We start from the raw sequence: 16,647 nt of genomic DNA on the forward strand, positions 1-16,647 counted from the left end.
GCAAAATTATATTCCTTTATTTTTTAAGCAAGACAAAAGGAAATGAAGGGATTAGTTTTAAAACAGCTCTCCCCCCTCCATCCCCCAAAGCACAAAACCAAATCTTTGTTATTTTACAAGAGTTTTATCACTTGGATGTATTTTCATTTTGAGTGCCTTTGTTTGTATATAAACAGGCTATTGTGTTACATGGTTTGGACTGATACTAGCTGGCAGAAATAGAGAAGCCTGTCTTGGCAAACCATCAATTTTATGTGAGAGAACATCTGTGACATCGATCTTTGTGGTGTAGCTGGACCCACATAGCCTGAAGTAGAACTAGAATCTAAAAGCAAGCACATCTGTCACTTTAAAATTTTGAATATTATACTTTTTCTTTTCCTGAGGACACAAGRGATACTGCATGTGCATGCTATTTGCTCGTGAGCCCTGAGGAATGATACTAACAGCTTCACCTATCTGCTGTATTTTAGCTGCAAGGCAGGTTATGAGACCTCTTCTACTTTCCTGCCGCTGGGCTTATACTCTGAGGATGATTCCTTTTGGAAACTGGCTCTTAGCCCTTCCAGCTATGTTCCTGTTAGCAACAGCTAGTGACAGGCGAGACTCCTGCAGTTCAAGCTGCAGAGGCATGGTCGGGTTGGGGCCCAGACTCAGAACAGGCATTACAGCATGAACTACTTACTACTACTGCAAAAAAAAAATGAGAAAGTAAGTAGAAATGTGGTTAGTCCATGTTGACTTTCTATGCTGTTTCAGGTGTACTGCTGTCAAGTTAGTGGTCTTGAAGAGACCTTGATAGCATCCATAAAAGTTGTGCTATACCCTTCAGCCCTTCCCATCTGTTACCATTTGTGGTGCAACGAAAGGCTGCTGTGTCCTGTGCTCTCAGTTCCTCTCAGCCACTGAGTGAAAATAGAGCACTTGTGCTGAAAAGTCTTCTCTTGCTGTATTGCAGGCGCTACCTTTTTGACTGTTCTCTCATCTGTCCATCGAATTGAATATACTAGACGTTTGCTGCTGCTTTCTGAACCCAGTGCCTCTACTCATACTAGGCTTCAGGCACCATCCTTCCTCTAGAATGTCGTTTATTTATTTATTTGTTTTCAAAACTTGTCTGCTCCTGACACTGCTTAGGCATAAACCTTAGCCCAGGCAAGTGCTCTATCTGGAAGAACAATAGATAGAGGCAAATACTGTAATAGTTTTGCATGCGTTAATGAAAGGCTGCTTTGCTCATAGAATTATTCATTGCCTGCAGATAATGAAAGTTCCTTTGCTTCTCTTTGCATCCGCTGCGTGAAAACTGCTTTGGAGCCCAGACCAAGTTAGTGTTTTGTCCAAAGACCTGTTAAAAACAATTGTACTTACTGCAAAATTAATGTGTTAAAAATGTCATGTTGCTGTGAGAGACAGATGTTAAGGGAATGAATAAGTATTAACGACTTGTACTGTGATTTGTTCTTCCCATGCTAATTCCAATAATCTCTTCAAGGAGAGATGTCATGTCCTCATATCTTTACAACCTTTTGTCCCGTTTCTGGACACTTCTTCACTACTCAGGAATTTTTATTTTTCAGGAAAATAGACTAGCTTGGCCTTACATCAAAGTCTTGAATTGTAAGGAATTTACGTGTTTGCCTTCAGATAGGCTGTAGACTCTTAGCTGCACCTTTTAGTACATTTAGAAAGGAAGACCCAGAAACGGAAGTTAGAGATAGAGCATAAACTGTACCTAAAGGTTACTTGAATATCAAAGAAGTAGAATTTGAATGATGAGATGAAAGATGTGGCATGGGCATTCAACTTTAAATAGCAAGTTATAATTCAAGAATGATTTCAAATTTCACTGTGTAACTTAAACATGAAATAGTTATGAATTAGTCTATTAATAATTAAAAAGCATTGCAAATGAAGTTATCTACAGCAAAAAGTAGTGTTTAAAGTGTAATTTCAGTTATATATCTATGATTGTCGAATAACTGTGGTGGTAATACTGTAGTTACTTTGGTTTATATTTCTGTAACCGAGACTGGAATGTGGCCTTTACCACACTAAACTGATACTATCATTCTGAAAGTTTGGAAGCCACAGGACTGGGATGTGAACAATAGCACAGCACATGTGTACATATACTTTTTGCCCTTCAGAATCTCTTGGCTTTTGTTTATTTCTTCCCCCAAAGGAGAAATTTTAATTTTGTTTTTTAATAGGCTGTGCAGTTCTTCTTCTGAACCATCTCAAATAATTTATCTCTAATGAAGAAGAATGTTCCCAATCAGTTAGTTACCGCAGCCACAGGCTTGTATTTTGGATTATTCACAGTATGTAGAAGTTGTATAATGAAGATTTTAATGACTGATTAGGAAACATATAGAAGGAATACAAATTTTTGAAACATGCCTCTTCTTATTTTGGAGGCAGATATTATGACAGGTATAATATTCCATATGAATTTTGTGCCTAGAGAAGAAAAATGCTTTAGGCTGAGAGAATGGAAAAAATGCTCTTACTTTCTCTGTGTTGGTTTTCAGTATCCTACTGGAGATTCAAATGCATCACTCATTCTCTACCCAGACCTTCCCATTTTGTTACAGTCACAATAATTAAGTGTTCCCCAGTCTTTCTGTATAACACTGGTGATCACAATCGCAAAATATAAAGCAGCTCATGTACATTTATATACAGAATTCTGTGATAGCTAAAGCATTTGATGTGTTGTACTTCACATTAGCAACTTACGTGTTTGAAAACTGTGTAGTTTATAAAAACAAAAACTCAACAACAGAAAAAAACAACCTACATTTTCCACAGTATATGGGGCAGAAGGGAAGAACCTATAATTTAGATTCTGCTGTGTTAAAATTACCATAAAGTATGTATTTGCAATAAGATATGTATTTGCAGTAAGCATATAAGAAGGACTGCTGTAGTCATCTCTCTCTGCATTAGATTTTTGTCAAATCCTAGGAAGGATGGGATAGTGCTTTAATAGAGTTAAGAGAAGCATTTAGGTACTTGATAGTAGCCTATTTATAATTTTATGGTTATAGTGCTGACTTCAGATCTCACTGTATTCATTCTACCAGCTTCTTCGATTTTTTTTTGTTTGTTTTTTTTTAACCTACAGTATATGACACGATTTCCCTGTCAARTGGAGCCTGTGGCACTGATGATAATCTCACTTGATCTTTAACAACTGTGCACCTTTTTATATTTTGAAGATTGAGATCATTGCTGTACTTAACCTTAGGGGACTGCTACACTAGTGTTTGGGTGAAGAGTTTGGCTTAGCCCAAGAAATCAGGAGAGGTGAAAAAGTGGTCTCCACTGAACTTCATTCCTATGAAAATGTGGTTCCCTTGGAAGCTATACTGAATTTTGTCTGATGAAATTTGATGTTGATTTAAATACTTTTATATTTTTGCATCTTTCTGTAGTTTGTTTAAAACAAAGAAAAAACCCACCAAATTGTCCTGAAATGAAATGTAGTATTAATAACTACTCCTACTTTGGCACATAAGGAGCCTTCCACAGCAGATGACACAAACTTTTTAAGAATTGAGAATTCATCTGGAAGTATTTTCATTTATTCTAATATTATAGGGTGCTTTTTGCTACTGTAATGGTATCTTGTTTTCTTTTCTCTCAGTAGCAGCAATAATTATCGAGAAGCTAAAGGATGATGAGTATGAAATTGAATCATGCATTAGAAAGTGTTTGATGGCTAGCTTGGTAGCCTAGAGCATTTTTCTAGTTGAATTCAAGTTACATAGTATCATTTTGTGTCTTCAAAAATATGTGGGGAAAGATCTTTCTTTCCACTGAATTGCCGTAGGTTAGTTGGAAGAAAGAGTAAAATATTTTAAGGTAGACTACTGAAGTATTAAAATATGAGCATTGCTCAACTTGTGGGAAAAACTCACCAAGGAATTCAGTCTCAGACCCCACTTTTACCTCTGCTCTTTCTTCTTTTCCTCTAGGCAGTTTCCCCACCACTGCTCTCAATCTTCTGTACATACACATTTTCACCTTCCTGTACGCTGCACGGTTCTAGCAGCACAGCTAAGGCTAAAACACCTGTCATCAAGGGCAACTGAACTTGAAAACACTCTATTTCTTGGTTTGTAAGTAATAGGAGAAAAATTCATATGGCAAATATATTCATGCGTGATCCATAGCTCCTCCGTCTTCTGTTGGTGCTTGCTGTATTACAACAGTCTGTAAATGATTTAAATGATTAGGGTGTAATGTTTTGCAGGAAGCCAACACTGCTTAGCCCATTTTTCTATGTGTGTGTGCAGTGGATCTGCTATGTGTTCCTGGCTGGCTGCAAAACTTAACGCTGCAGTCCATCAAAGTATTTGTAGACTCTTACCRTGCAACAGGCAGCAGAAGATAAACCACTATATGCACACAAGGGAAATGCTATTATATGCTACTGTGTGGAAGATGTATTGGACTGCTATTGGACTGACCCAAAGCTTACTGAATCCAGAGGAAAGCCTTGACACAGCTTTAAGAGGCTTCAACAGCTTGCCATGCTGCTTCTCAGAGAAGAAGGCAAGTCTTCTGTGCCTTAGGAGCATTTCATTTTTCCTGTATTTATAGTAAGAAACAGTCTTGCCTTCACCCTTACCTCCCTCTCCCTAAAAAAGCTTATGTTGTGTTTTACAGGGTTACCAGAGTGATGCCTCATAGGGCCTGTAGATACTATAGTAATATTTGTTAATATATTAAATATTATGATCTTATTTGGTAACAGACTGTATTAAGAGACCACCTCTAAGAAACCTCAAACACCTAATATACTTCCATCTTTAGCAGGCAGCCACATCTGTTAAATAGCTTATTTCTGCCAGTGTTTTTGTACCAGTTAATACAGGTCAGAATTGGCTSCTAGCTCACGTGTTAGGTAGCTTTTTGAATAGCTTTCAGGGGAAGGTTGTTGATGGTTGGTCCTGGTATTACTACAGGCACAGCTGCTGTTGCCAAGAGCATAGATCTAGTAATGGGAGTGAGTGCTGAACAAGAACTCTTGCTTAGGTTCCAGTGATTAAGCGTTATGGAAGTACTCTTTATAACGTTCTTCTGAGAGTTATTTGGCCCAGGGATTTGTATTGATTATTTAATATGATCACTCTAACGCCTCCTCTTAGAGGAGCAAAAAAGACTTGRGGAGGACAAGAGCTGGGAAACGTACAGCCTAAGCCTGCACAAATGACCTAGGCACTGGCACCCAGCTCATGTCTGTTATGAAGACTGCTTATCTATTTTACATTGAAAGAACAAAAACAAAAGCCCGGTTTTCAGAAGAGATTAGAAACCAGCTTTCACTTGCTCCCCAAGTGACTGGGTCTGGTCTAGCTGGGGTTGCATCTTTTTTGTGTTGGGATGCAGTTAGACTGTGTAGAATGGATATTCCTCAACAGGAATTTTAACCCTAATCCAGAAAAAGTGTGAAGTGTTAATACTCTTCAAAAAAACCAGGGTATTGAACCTAAGTCACCTACATGTTGCAGAACATTTAAACCATGGAGCTGTTTTAAATCCATTGGTTGAAGGGAATTCCATCTATTCCATCCATAGTAGAGAGAGGAATGACTCCATTTCTCCTTCCCTGCTCCCCCCCCCGCTTTTTCATCTTAAAAAAAAAAAAAAAAAAAAAAAAAAGTTTGAGGTCTAATTCTGTGAATCTTAAATGAAAAACTGTAGCCAATAGCACTAAGCACATGATCTTTACAGAGGCTGGGAGATGTAAAATACTTGTCTGTTCTCAGTTTATTCACACAGTCGTTTTAAATGTTGGTATCTTTCTATTTTCTTATGACAAACTGTAAAGGCATAGTTAATGAATATTACAGGAGAAAGAGAAAGAAAGTACACTCATGTATTTGTGCACAGCTTATCTGGGTTTGGACAGACTGTAGCATGGATGTGTGACGACGTAACTGCAGAGAAGTAACTCGGATATATCACGGTTTCTTAGCTAACCGGTCTATTGGGCTCCAATAGCATGGTTACAGTTTGGTTCCTGCAATGCCACTGACATCTCTCTCCTCAATTCTCCATTGCCTGCAGAGTGTTTGTATTTCCAAAGTCTTTCTATTTTGAGGAGTATCCACGTAACAAAGAACTGATGGCATTTTCTTAGGGTGGAAAGGGAGCAAGGTTGTGCATATAAATGTTCAACTGTGAACCAGCTACAGTGCTTGTGAACCCAGCTATCTATCTGAACTCAAGTGCTACCTTAGCTATTTGTGTATTACTTGAAAGGAAARCTGAAAATATTCAGTGGAATGGTTTTCTTATCTTTCAGAATGATCTGCATAGCTGTCGTCTTATTGAGGTACATGGTTGCATTGATATGTATGAGATGTCATTTATCAATAGATCCTTTGGCACATAGATTARAAAAATGTAATGTGGAAACATTTTAAAAAGAAAGGAGACTTCAGATTAGATTGTACTGTTACACAAGTGGAGGTTGCTTTGATATGTAGATGCAGTACCACTGCATATCTTCAGTAGGAAAAATACTTCTTCATGAATTTATCAGAGAATTCCTCATTGTGAAATCAGAGTAGAGACCAATCTTTGTCATTTTATTGATTTCTAATAGCGAAAAAGCTCCCCAATGCCTCCCCAAATCATTTTTTTTAATGGGGGGGAGGGGAAGAATGAAGAAAAAAATGCGACATTAGGCAAGTTTTGGAGACACTTGGGTATAGCCTTAGTATAAGTTGCAGCATCCCGTGGAGTTTTAATTTAATAGCTGCTKCTTGTGTACTGCCAAGGGAGTGTTTTGCAATGTGCTTACAAGAATGCGAGCTAGATCAGGCATTTTCTCTTCCACCCTTACCTTATGGCTCCTGTGCCTGGTGTACCTGTAGGCTCACCCTGCAAAGGAGAAAAATGGATGTACTTCATCAGACCATCCCTTTTGCTGTTTCCACTCTTTACAGTATTTATCCTTAAGTTTTCAGGAATATGAGATACCGCGTGAGTGTTGTCTTTCAGCATGATTCCTCTCTGAACTCACTGAAGTCTTTCAGTGGGAAAGATTTCCATGGCACAATTCTATTTTTTTTTTCATGGTGGCAGCTACATGGTATTTGTGCCTCAGTCCTGGGGTAAAATGTTATTGTCATTTTGTGCATGCCTGATCCATTTGGGTAGAGAGAGGCAGGCACAACTGTCACTTCTCAGCGGTACTCAGGCTACATCTGTAACKGTGCGTCAAACAGGCTAGGGACGGTGCTCCGGTCCTAAGGCTGAAAGACAAAGCCTGGCTCGCGTCCGTATGGCTCAATCCTTTTCCCCCCCAAGGGCGGTCTTTAAAGCACGTTTTCAGGCTTCTCATCAGCTGTGTAATCAGTGCTAGCATTACAGTTCTACTCATTTTATTTAATTGTATTAAATAGTTAAATAACGTTACAGTTAAACTAAGTTCCAGTAATAAAGCGCAGCTGTTTTATTCTTTTAGCAATGTGCAGTAGAAGGCAGAGTTAATACCTGCTTAAGGTTTTTGGTTTTTTGTGCTAAGAAGTGAAGTATGTGGTTTTCAAGCTATGCTTATATTGACCTAATATATATGTAAGTTGAAATGCAGTATGTGAAGTTCCAGCTTGGGAGGGGGTGGAAGTCCTTAACAGATTGAAGCAAGGAAATGAATAGTTAGGGGAATGTCAATAAATATTCAGATATCCTCACAGTTTCTTAAATAAAGGCACATTTGTAAAATATCACATTGCATATTCCAAACACAACTTTAACTCTGTCCCCATATCCATTCCCAGTTTTATTCTGTAGACCAGAAAACCTCTACAGTCATTTACTCTGCATCAAATAAATTCTGAATATGAGTTACAACCATCATACAATATGGTTATGTTGGAATATTTTTACTATTTAATAACAGACAAAGTGGATATTTTATTTTGGAATCAAAGTGCWGTTATGTGGATTTATGGTTTATAAGGTTGGCAGTGTTTCTGAGTACTTTCTTTTCCAAAGTACATAAATATAATGTGGTAAAAGTTTTGTTTTTAGTTTATAAATGTAGTTAATCATCTGTTCAAACAACAAAAAATTCTATTTACTAATGGCCAAGAAATGTTAGGGGTTTGGGGTTTTTCTTCTTCACAAGAGACTCATTTAAGTCAACTGGATGAAATGAATAGGCGGCGAATATCACAGTGCTTTAGGGGGGATCGTAGCGCATCAGTTGATTGTGTGGAACTTCCATCATTAATCCTCATGAATCCATTAAAACTGTTACAGCCTCTGAGTSTTATTTAAAGGTCACAGTCTTTTTTATTTTTTTTTTATCATTATTTTTTCTTTAAGGATTTTGTTGATGAGTAGAAGACCAGCTCGTGTCTGATCCCCGCAGTACGTGCACGGATGTGCATCCACTGCCTGGCAGGCTGAAGGAGTGGGAGGGCAGAACAGTGGGTGGGCAGTAGTGCGAGAGAGTTCTTGTGGGCTRCACGAGAATTCGTATTGATCATTCTGTTCGTACATCCTGGTTTTTATCACGGTTACAATATATCCAAACATGTCAGGCAATTAGACAAGTGAAGACCTGGTTCTGCTTGATTATTTGACTTCCTGCAACTAATAATGAGCGTTTTGAAAGATTTAATACTGTGGCATTGAATATGAAAGAGGATTGGAGGCCTGTATGCGCAATGGGGTTAGGTGTGGTAATTTGTCCTGGCATCCTTATTGAAGCCTCCCTGTAGGCACTATCAGCTGTAATCAGCACTGTTGCCAGAAATAACATTGCAGTGTCAGAAATACGGGTGTTTTAAGGGTATAGCCGGGGGACTTGAAGTATTTACTTATTTGTTTAACTTCGAATTAAGAAAGATCTATGAGATTCTTTTACTTCCCTAAATTGTTCTTTAATTCTGTCATTTAAATTCTTGTTTATGTTCTGCTTAAAAACTACTGGGTTGCAAATCACCTATAACTGCTTAAGAAATAGCTAAGGTTTTTTATGATGCACTGAAAATGTCTCCTTGATGCACAGTAATGGCCTAAAAATGAAACAATTTGTTAGCAGGATTCAGAAGAGGAGAAAGAATACTTCAGATATAACAATGGTGTTGGATAAGTCAATGTTATGCCTACACTTTGAAAAATGTGTTCTCTCTCTCTCTCTTTTTTTTTTTTTTGTTAAAATTTCTTTTTCTGCTGTCTTTTTGCTGATAATAAGGACTAAAAATGATCAACAAAATTTAAATTATTATGCTTATGCTGTGACAGACAGATCATTAATAGGGTAATGATTCCTAGCTTAAGAACAGATTTCGATTCTCAGAAAGATACTATACAGTGATTTTGAAATTCCTGGAAGAGTCCTGTTCTTCATATGATTTACTGCCTCTTTCCAGTAACACCGTGGCTGTAAGAATAAAGCAAGTTACATTCAGCATATCCTTAACCTTTGTATCATTGATTTTTTTCTTCCCTGAGAGACTAGCTAGTAGGCMCGGATATTGAACACTGACCTTGAGATCAGCATTACCAAGAAGGAGTAACAATATGAATCTAAAAGCTAGCACCCTCCTTTGATAAATACTTAAAAGGAAGGTCCTATTGCAAGCTTCTATATATGCTTCACTATATGGTTTAACCTATACTTGCAATGTAACTGTGTAGAGTTAAGAACACATTTTCTATTCAATTTTTTATCTTAAGTCGGGTAATGTATATTTACTTATGAAATACAGTTCTGGCCACAAACAAACTTTCAGGCACCAATCCTGTGTGACAGTTCATCGTTCCTGCCATGGTATAGACAGATTTTTAAAAAAGACAAAAACCAATTGATTTCCTAAATAGTAATACTAATCAGATTATTATCAATGAAGTAATTTAAAGTTTTAAATGCATTTTCATTTGTGCTACTTACTTTTTGTTTTTCTCCTCTTTTGAATAAATTGCAATTTCTCAGTCCGTTTCAGTGTGGTTTATAGACCACTTCTGCATGCAGGTTTCTGTATGCATTTCTGTGCCACATTATATGGATTACAAATACCGTCCCCGGTTTTTTGTATGTCTTTCCTTCAGTGCATGAATATTAGCAGTAAAGCCTTAGTGTTAGTTTTAGGAAAAGATTTTTCCAATCTACAGGAATATTATGGTGTCACTTTCAATCTCCCCTTTGAAAACTACATTTCTTTCTTTTACTTTCTTTTATGTTCAAAAACTTAAATAATTTATTACTACAAAGGAATGTGTGCTGAATCCAGTAACCAACAGAGGATGTAGAAAGATTTATTGGGAGAAACATTAACAGCATTCCTGGCCAGGTGTATTTTTTTTTCTTTTTTTGTGAAATGGTGAAAAAAAATATACACCTCCAGCCAACTTCAGATATGGCTGGAAGCCCAGGTGGAAAACATGCTGTCTGTAACTGTGAAGCCCTTCTAATGACAAACTAAGCAAAAGTGGTGAGTGGAGCAGAGAGGTTGGCACTGCTCAATGTCAAGAAGGGTGCTGCTAGATCTTGAAAATTATTTCAGTGTTTGCTGCCTGAAGGGTTATTATATGCACGTGTTTTTCACTCTCTTTGTACCTACGGGGAATGAGGGAGTGAAACCCCTACCAAATTTGGGTTGTAGATTTTGACTTTTTCTTTGCACCATGAGTCCATGATAAAAGGTAGTGGAGAAGCAGAACCTGCAAGTGTAGTTTTACACTCCTCACTTAACTGAGTTCTCCTTTCTTGCATAACCAGAGTGCGAAGTATAGGATCTTTCCCTCAGTAAATGGTAGGCACAGCTGTGATGAACATTGTTACTCTAAGACAGTCTTTAGACCACAAGTAAATAATTTTACTGCATATTAAAATATATAAAATGAATTTATGAGATGCGTTACAAATTTTAACAGGTTATTTATTCAGTGATTTTTAGACTAAAATTCTACATAGATACAAATATCTATTTTCCAGAAATGATAAAAGAATAAGATGTAAACTAGCTATTTCTAGTTCTACCCGGTTCCATCTCTGGCATGTTTCTTGTCATCTACATAAAGCACAGAGTTAATAAAAACATTATAATACATAAGGCTATACAACTGAGAGTGTTTCAGATACACACTGCAGAGACACCTTTCCCTTATCATTTTTTCCTTCAACTCCAGCTATTGTCTCCAGCTTTCCTCCATACTAGCTGTCTAGGTCCCTTCAGCGGTAGTCTTATTCCTTAAAAAGCAGTGCTTGACATCATCTGTTTGTTAACACCATTTTCTCTTTCTCTGTTAATCCAGGTTTCTTAAATATGTCATCTGCAAGGACTTCCTTGATTTAGCATCTTAGAAAAATGGTGGTGAAAAGATTTACAATCAAACTACCCCATCTTCCTGCCCCAGGCAGGACTATGCTATACCTTTGTCATGTTTTACATGTTTGTCTAACCTATCCTTTAAAAAGCAAAGCAAAACAAGCAAAAGACGTTAATGACGGAGTTTCCTTCATCTATCCTATTTCACTGCATGCCAATTTTTATTGTTAAAATGATTTTCTTAACTTCTAATTTATATCCCAGTTGAATTTCCCTTAAGTCTAATACTTCTGATTTTGTCCAGTGTGGGTATGGACAGCCGTTCTGGTTCTCTCTTTGTAGAACATCTTATTTATTTGAAAGTCTTCTAGATCCTTTTTAGAGTTTTTTGGATCTTTCTTTTCACAGAAATTGTTCCCTCCTGTTCCTGTCTGTGCCAGGCTACACTTATTGATATTTTCTCAATGTGCAAATGAAATTCTTACTAGCTCCATTAGTCCAACATATATCCATTATGTATATCCAATACAGTTAAGAAAACTTGGAAATCAGACAAAGATCATCTTCAAATCTGATCTGGAATGCTAAGTTAGAAGCAAAGAATCAAAGTCCCATTTTTCCCATGTTTTGTCCTGCACTGGTACTTGCCTATCAAATCACATTACCTTTTTAACTATTTGATATAAAAAATAGCCTAAGCTACTGAAATGCCAGTGCTTAAATACTTTTCAGTTTGTGAGGTTAAACAATTTGTGGAATGCAGATGGGATTTTTTTAGGTGCTTAAAGTTACGGGTCCTATCAGTGCTACTTAATTAAATCCTATATTTTTTTTCCCAGTATTTACCCAGAATTTGGACTATCTCTTAGATTTTAAAAATCAATTAAGAAAGGAAGTTACGGAATTAAGCTTTTGTTTTGGTCATCTCTGGATAGATGACCTGCAATTCCTGCAATTTAAAATATACACCGTTTCTTTGAATTTTTCTGTGTTTGCTCTTTTGTCATTGTGAGGAACAGAATATTGACACTACTATGAAAGTATATTTCTTAAAACAACCAAGTTTTGGAAGGATTTTCTTCTAATAAATGCAAATAAACATGTTTTTTATATTTTTCAACAATCATAAGGTAATTTTGTCTAGTTGAAAATGAATCTTAAATACTTTTCCCACCTTTATTAACATATTGTTCTCCTCCCTCCCCCCCATTTTTTTTTCAGGACCATTTGCCGCTTCAGGAGGTGGTAAATTCTGCTGCTGCTCTTATCATGGCATTAATAAAGGACAGAAATCCTGAGCTGATTGGTCAGTTATTGGTAGCATAAGATCATAAATTATTTGTAGCTTTTGGAAATGTTTCTTTATCATCATGCATTTACCAAACGTCCTGAAACGTATTTTACCCTTTGATGAAAACTCTGCATTTATGACATTTACTATTAAGATCTTTTAACATATTTTTGATACTTAAGATGCAAGTCTGATGTTATGTATATAAGTATAAAATGAAATATAAATCATTCTGAGATGCACTGGATACATACTTTGAGAAATAGTACCGAAACATTTATTTGTGAGATCCTGATCATTTTAAAAAGTACATGGAGAACACCAAAGCATTCAGTCTTTGTGCAGAATTGTTGTTGACACCACTGCATGTGTGCTATACTCTAGAAATGTATTATGACATTTTCTTTAGGTTAAAATAATATTAAAGCACAACTCTTGATCTTTACATGAAAGTACTTTAAAATTGCTGCTATACCTATTAGTAAATGCAGTGTTTATTGTAGAGAATAGCCTTTCTGACATCAGTGTAAACATGCATTGCAATAAGTGTTTGTAGATCAGGCCCCTTCATAAAAGGAAGAGATGTGCTTATAGATATTGAAATGCTGCAGCCCAGTTTTCTGGATAAGGTACACTCTGAGTGGAGCGCTCCTTAGTGCTGCCCTTCCAGTATCCAGGTACGACTGTTCAGAACTTGCTCTGATACCTCAGCTAAAGTATTATGCATATCCTTGGTGCGTGTGTGTGTGTATGTATATGCATGTATGTGCATGTGCTTAGGGAGAAAAGACCAAAAAAATATTTTCCAACATAACCTGTAGGTCATGGAGAAATAAGAAGATTCTGTTGTTGTTTTGTTCTACAGGAGTGCTGTTTTCATCTCTTGTTGGTTAGCATGTATGGAAGAAAAGCAAGTGTTGCAAGTTCAGATGTACACTACATTGATATTAAAGTGTTGAAAATTGGGACAGGAGGGTTAAAATGGTGAATAGTTATTATGTTGAATATTTCCAGTTATTACAGCCACTAAAAGCAATGCAAGATTTCTGAAAGCAGGACAGTCCCTGAAAGAGTCTGTCTCTCCCTATGCATCAGATTCTTGGGAAATTATGCTCTTCTGCAGCTTGTGAAGGGGCTAGGTTAATGCCTTAAGTACCTGCAGTGATGGGAGGAGGGACTTAATGAAATAGTCCCACCATGAGTGTCCTGTTCTGTCTATACAGAGTGAGTGAGCTCAAGAAGCTTCTCTCTGAAACTGGTCCTATCAGCTGCCTGACTGCTGCCTTGCTCTCATGAGTACAATTTCTCGTATCTGATAGTTAGGCACAAGGATGTGACACTAGCGAATTTGCTGACAACATCCTCTTGGATCCTAGATGTAGAATATAATTTAGCCAGCTCAGCCAGAAAAAAGAAATAATAATAAAAGAAAGCAAAGCATAGAATATCTATCTAAATGTCATTCAGAGGGGATCCTTCTCCATGCTAGGTAAGTGTTCAAAAACCCATCTCAAGTAAAGCTTCTAGTTTACATTAAGCTGTGGAAAGTTATTTCCTGCAGCTCAGCTCTTCAAGAGGACAGTGAGAAAAGCTTGAGTGTTGTGGTTCAGTAACACAAGGTCTTTTGTGGCAACACAAACTGAAAGAGTTCCCCATCTTCCAGCCCTATTGCCACCATGTTCCTCTCCCTCTGATGCTCAGACAAAACTTAGTGAGGAGTAGGATGATCCAGGGTTGGTTTCTCTCTCTTGCTTTGTGCTGCTCGGCTTCCCACTCCTCTTCCTTTCTTTCTTTCTTTTTTTTTTTTCATTCTTTCTTTCTCTTGCTTTTTCTCCTTCCTTCTCTCTTCTTCTTCTCTCTCTTTTTCTGTCTTTGTCTCTCCTTCTTGCCTTTTCTCTCTCTCTGACTTTCACTTCTGCTTGCTTTCTCTCTCTCTCCCCCCCACCTTTTTTTATGACTATTTTAAGCCTAGATCAGTATCCTGCAGTTGCTCTATCAACACAGAAGGCAGCATTGAAAGTAACAGTAGAAAGGGGTCCAGGATGGAATAAGTGCTCCTTAACTGCTTAAGAATGGCTTATTAGCTTCTGCTGAGGTACTATCTCTGTCTTCTAATCTCATTTAGAAGTTGATGTTGATTCCAAACTTCCTTCTTTACGAGATAGATACAACAAAGAGTTGTTGGCTCTCTGTTCTGCATCCAAAGCACACATTTTGTTCCACACAGAAATCACGCCAATACAACTAACAAAGTTCTCATGCATCCTCTGTTTCCTTCTTTGCTTCTCTCTCCTCTCTATTTTGGTTAATAGTTTGTCCTTTGCTGACATTGTACGACATAAGCATTTGTATTAGCTCTGTGTATGGCTACACAATAGGCATATTTTATTCATATTTATTCGTGCCTATATGCAAAGTAGTCAAATGAATAAGGGACCGAAGAATTTATTGTTAGCATTCATATTTTAATAGGACAATTCTCACAAATACATTTCCTGAATTCACTTTTATTATTCACATTAATAAATTGAGTTTGATAAAGGAATTTGTCTCACAAGCTTCTAAAGACATAATGAAAGATATTTATTTGATTACTGTATTTTATGTTTCTTCTACACTTTAAAATACTATTGCTGAGGTGTTTTTCTCACGTAATGATAAAGTGAAATTAGAAAATCCTTTGTGTTTTCCATCTATTCTGATATATACATTGTACTACAACCTTAGCATTGGGTTGTGCACAGCTTGTCATTTGCTTAATAAACAGAACCCTTTACTTGGTTGTGTTGTTTTACTTGCCTCATTATCTTAGATTAATTTTAATACAATTGAAAATGTTCATGCAGCAAAATGTTGTATCAAAACATATTTAGTAATAATCCAAACTTAAATAGAAGATAATAAGCTTCATTCATGTACTATTGTATTATCATTGTATTGTGGACTTTTTTGGTTTTAATAATCTTTTTAAATAACCTGTGTACACCCAAAAATCTGCTATGTGGGAAGCAAATACACAGCAACAGAACTACTAATACAGATCATAAAATAGTAAAAATGCAGTTAAAAAAAAAAAAAAAGAAAAGAAAAGAAGGACTGGGATTAATGCTATTATGTATCCAACCCAAATTTAAATGGTCTTTTGGGTGAATGTTAAGAGTTACAATGGGAATAAAGATATAAAATGAAATGAAGAAACTGGTTGGTTGTTTTTTGTCTATGCATAGCTTCTCACAAATAGTTATATACATGAGAAACTTGGCAGCCTTTTGTACACACATGCTGTTTTGAATTTAGCTAGTGAATCAGTCACCACCCATATTGCTTTGAACATTTGGACAGCGATAACAAAGAGTAAATAAAAGCTCCAACTCTGCCAGCCTTGCTTACCTTACTCCTCAAGCACTCTAATTAGTATTCCTTGAGTAAAGTGTTCATCAGAAGAAATGAATACAGAATCTGGCCCTAGCACTGGTTTTGGTAGCTGCAAAGTTGTGTGAATTAGATTTGGGTATTCCATTTAACCAACTTTATGCAATATCTGAAAATGAAGTTGCTTCATTTCTTTTAGCTCAGTTGGCAGAAGAGTTTCTAGCTATAATTTTTTTCTTTAGATTCTTAGGCTACCTAGTTTGGAAGAGGTATTTTGACGGTTCTCTTAAAAAAGCTGCAAGAATGAAAACAGAAGACAGTGGAATTAAAACAACATCAGCAAAGAGGTATGAAGGGAAATGTGACCCCATTTGTAATGTGACCCCAAATGTAATCGGTAGCAAAACTGTAGTTGACTTTACAGCATCACAGTGAAGCTTTCAGCTCGTCTTGCTAAGATGGGCTGCAGAATGACCCAGTTTGTTTGGACACCTGAAAGGTTTTGGCGTGTTCAGCTTTGTATTTCTGTGCGACATCAGAGTCTTACCATTTCCACAATGCTGTTTGAGGTGCCATCCAAACAGSAGCTTCCAAGGCCACTTAAGAATTTCGGTGGCTGACTTAGTGCTTTCCGATGGTATGCCACCTTTCCCTGGCTGTATGTACGTCACTGAAAGCTAGGAA

The 16,647-nt window shown here is 36.9% G+C and overlaps 1 protein-coding gene across 1 annotated transcript in view; it reads left to right on the top strand.

The window, feature by feature from the left end:
• The window catches only part of CRPPA (CDP-L-ribitol pyrophosphorylase A), a 112,419-nt gene extending 96,630 nt beyond the window's left edge, over positions 1-15,789 (top strand). The window contains exons 9-10 of the mRNA XM_085316349.1: positions 12,522-12,606; positions 13,457-15,789. Of these exons, the coding sequence (XP_085172475.1) occupies positions 12,522-12,606; positions 13,457-13,485 (114 nt within the window). The 3' untranslated portion in view covers positions 13,486-15,789. The remainder of the gene's footprint in view (positions 1-12,521; positions 12,607-13,456) is intronic.
• The last annotated feature ends 858 nt before the right edge of the window (positions 15,790-16,647 follow it).

This window comes from Rhea americana, unplaced genomic scaffold, assembly GCF_003343005.1.
Source record: "Rhea americana isolate MKP2758 unplaced genomic scaffold, rheAme1 scaffold_112, whole genome shotgun sequence".
Taxonomy (NCBI): Eukaryota; Metazoa; Chordata; class Aves; order Rheiformes; family Rheidae; genus Rhea; species Rhea americana.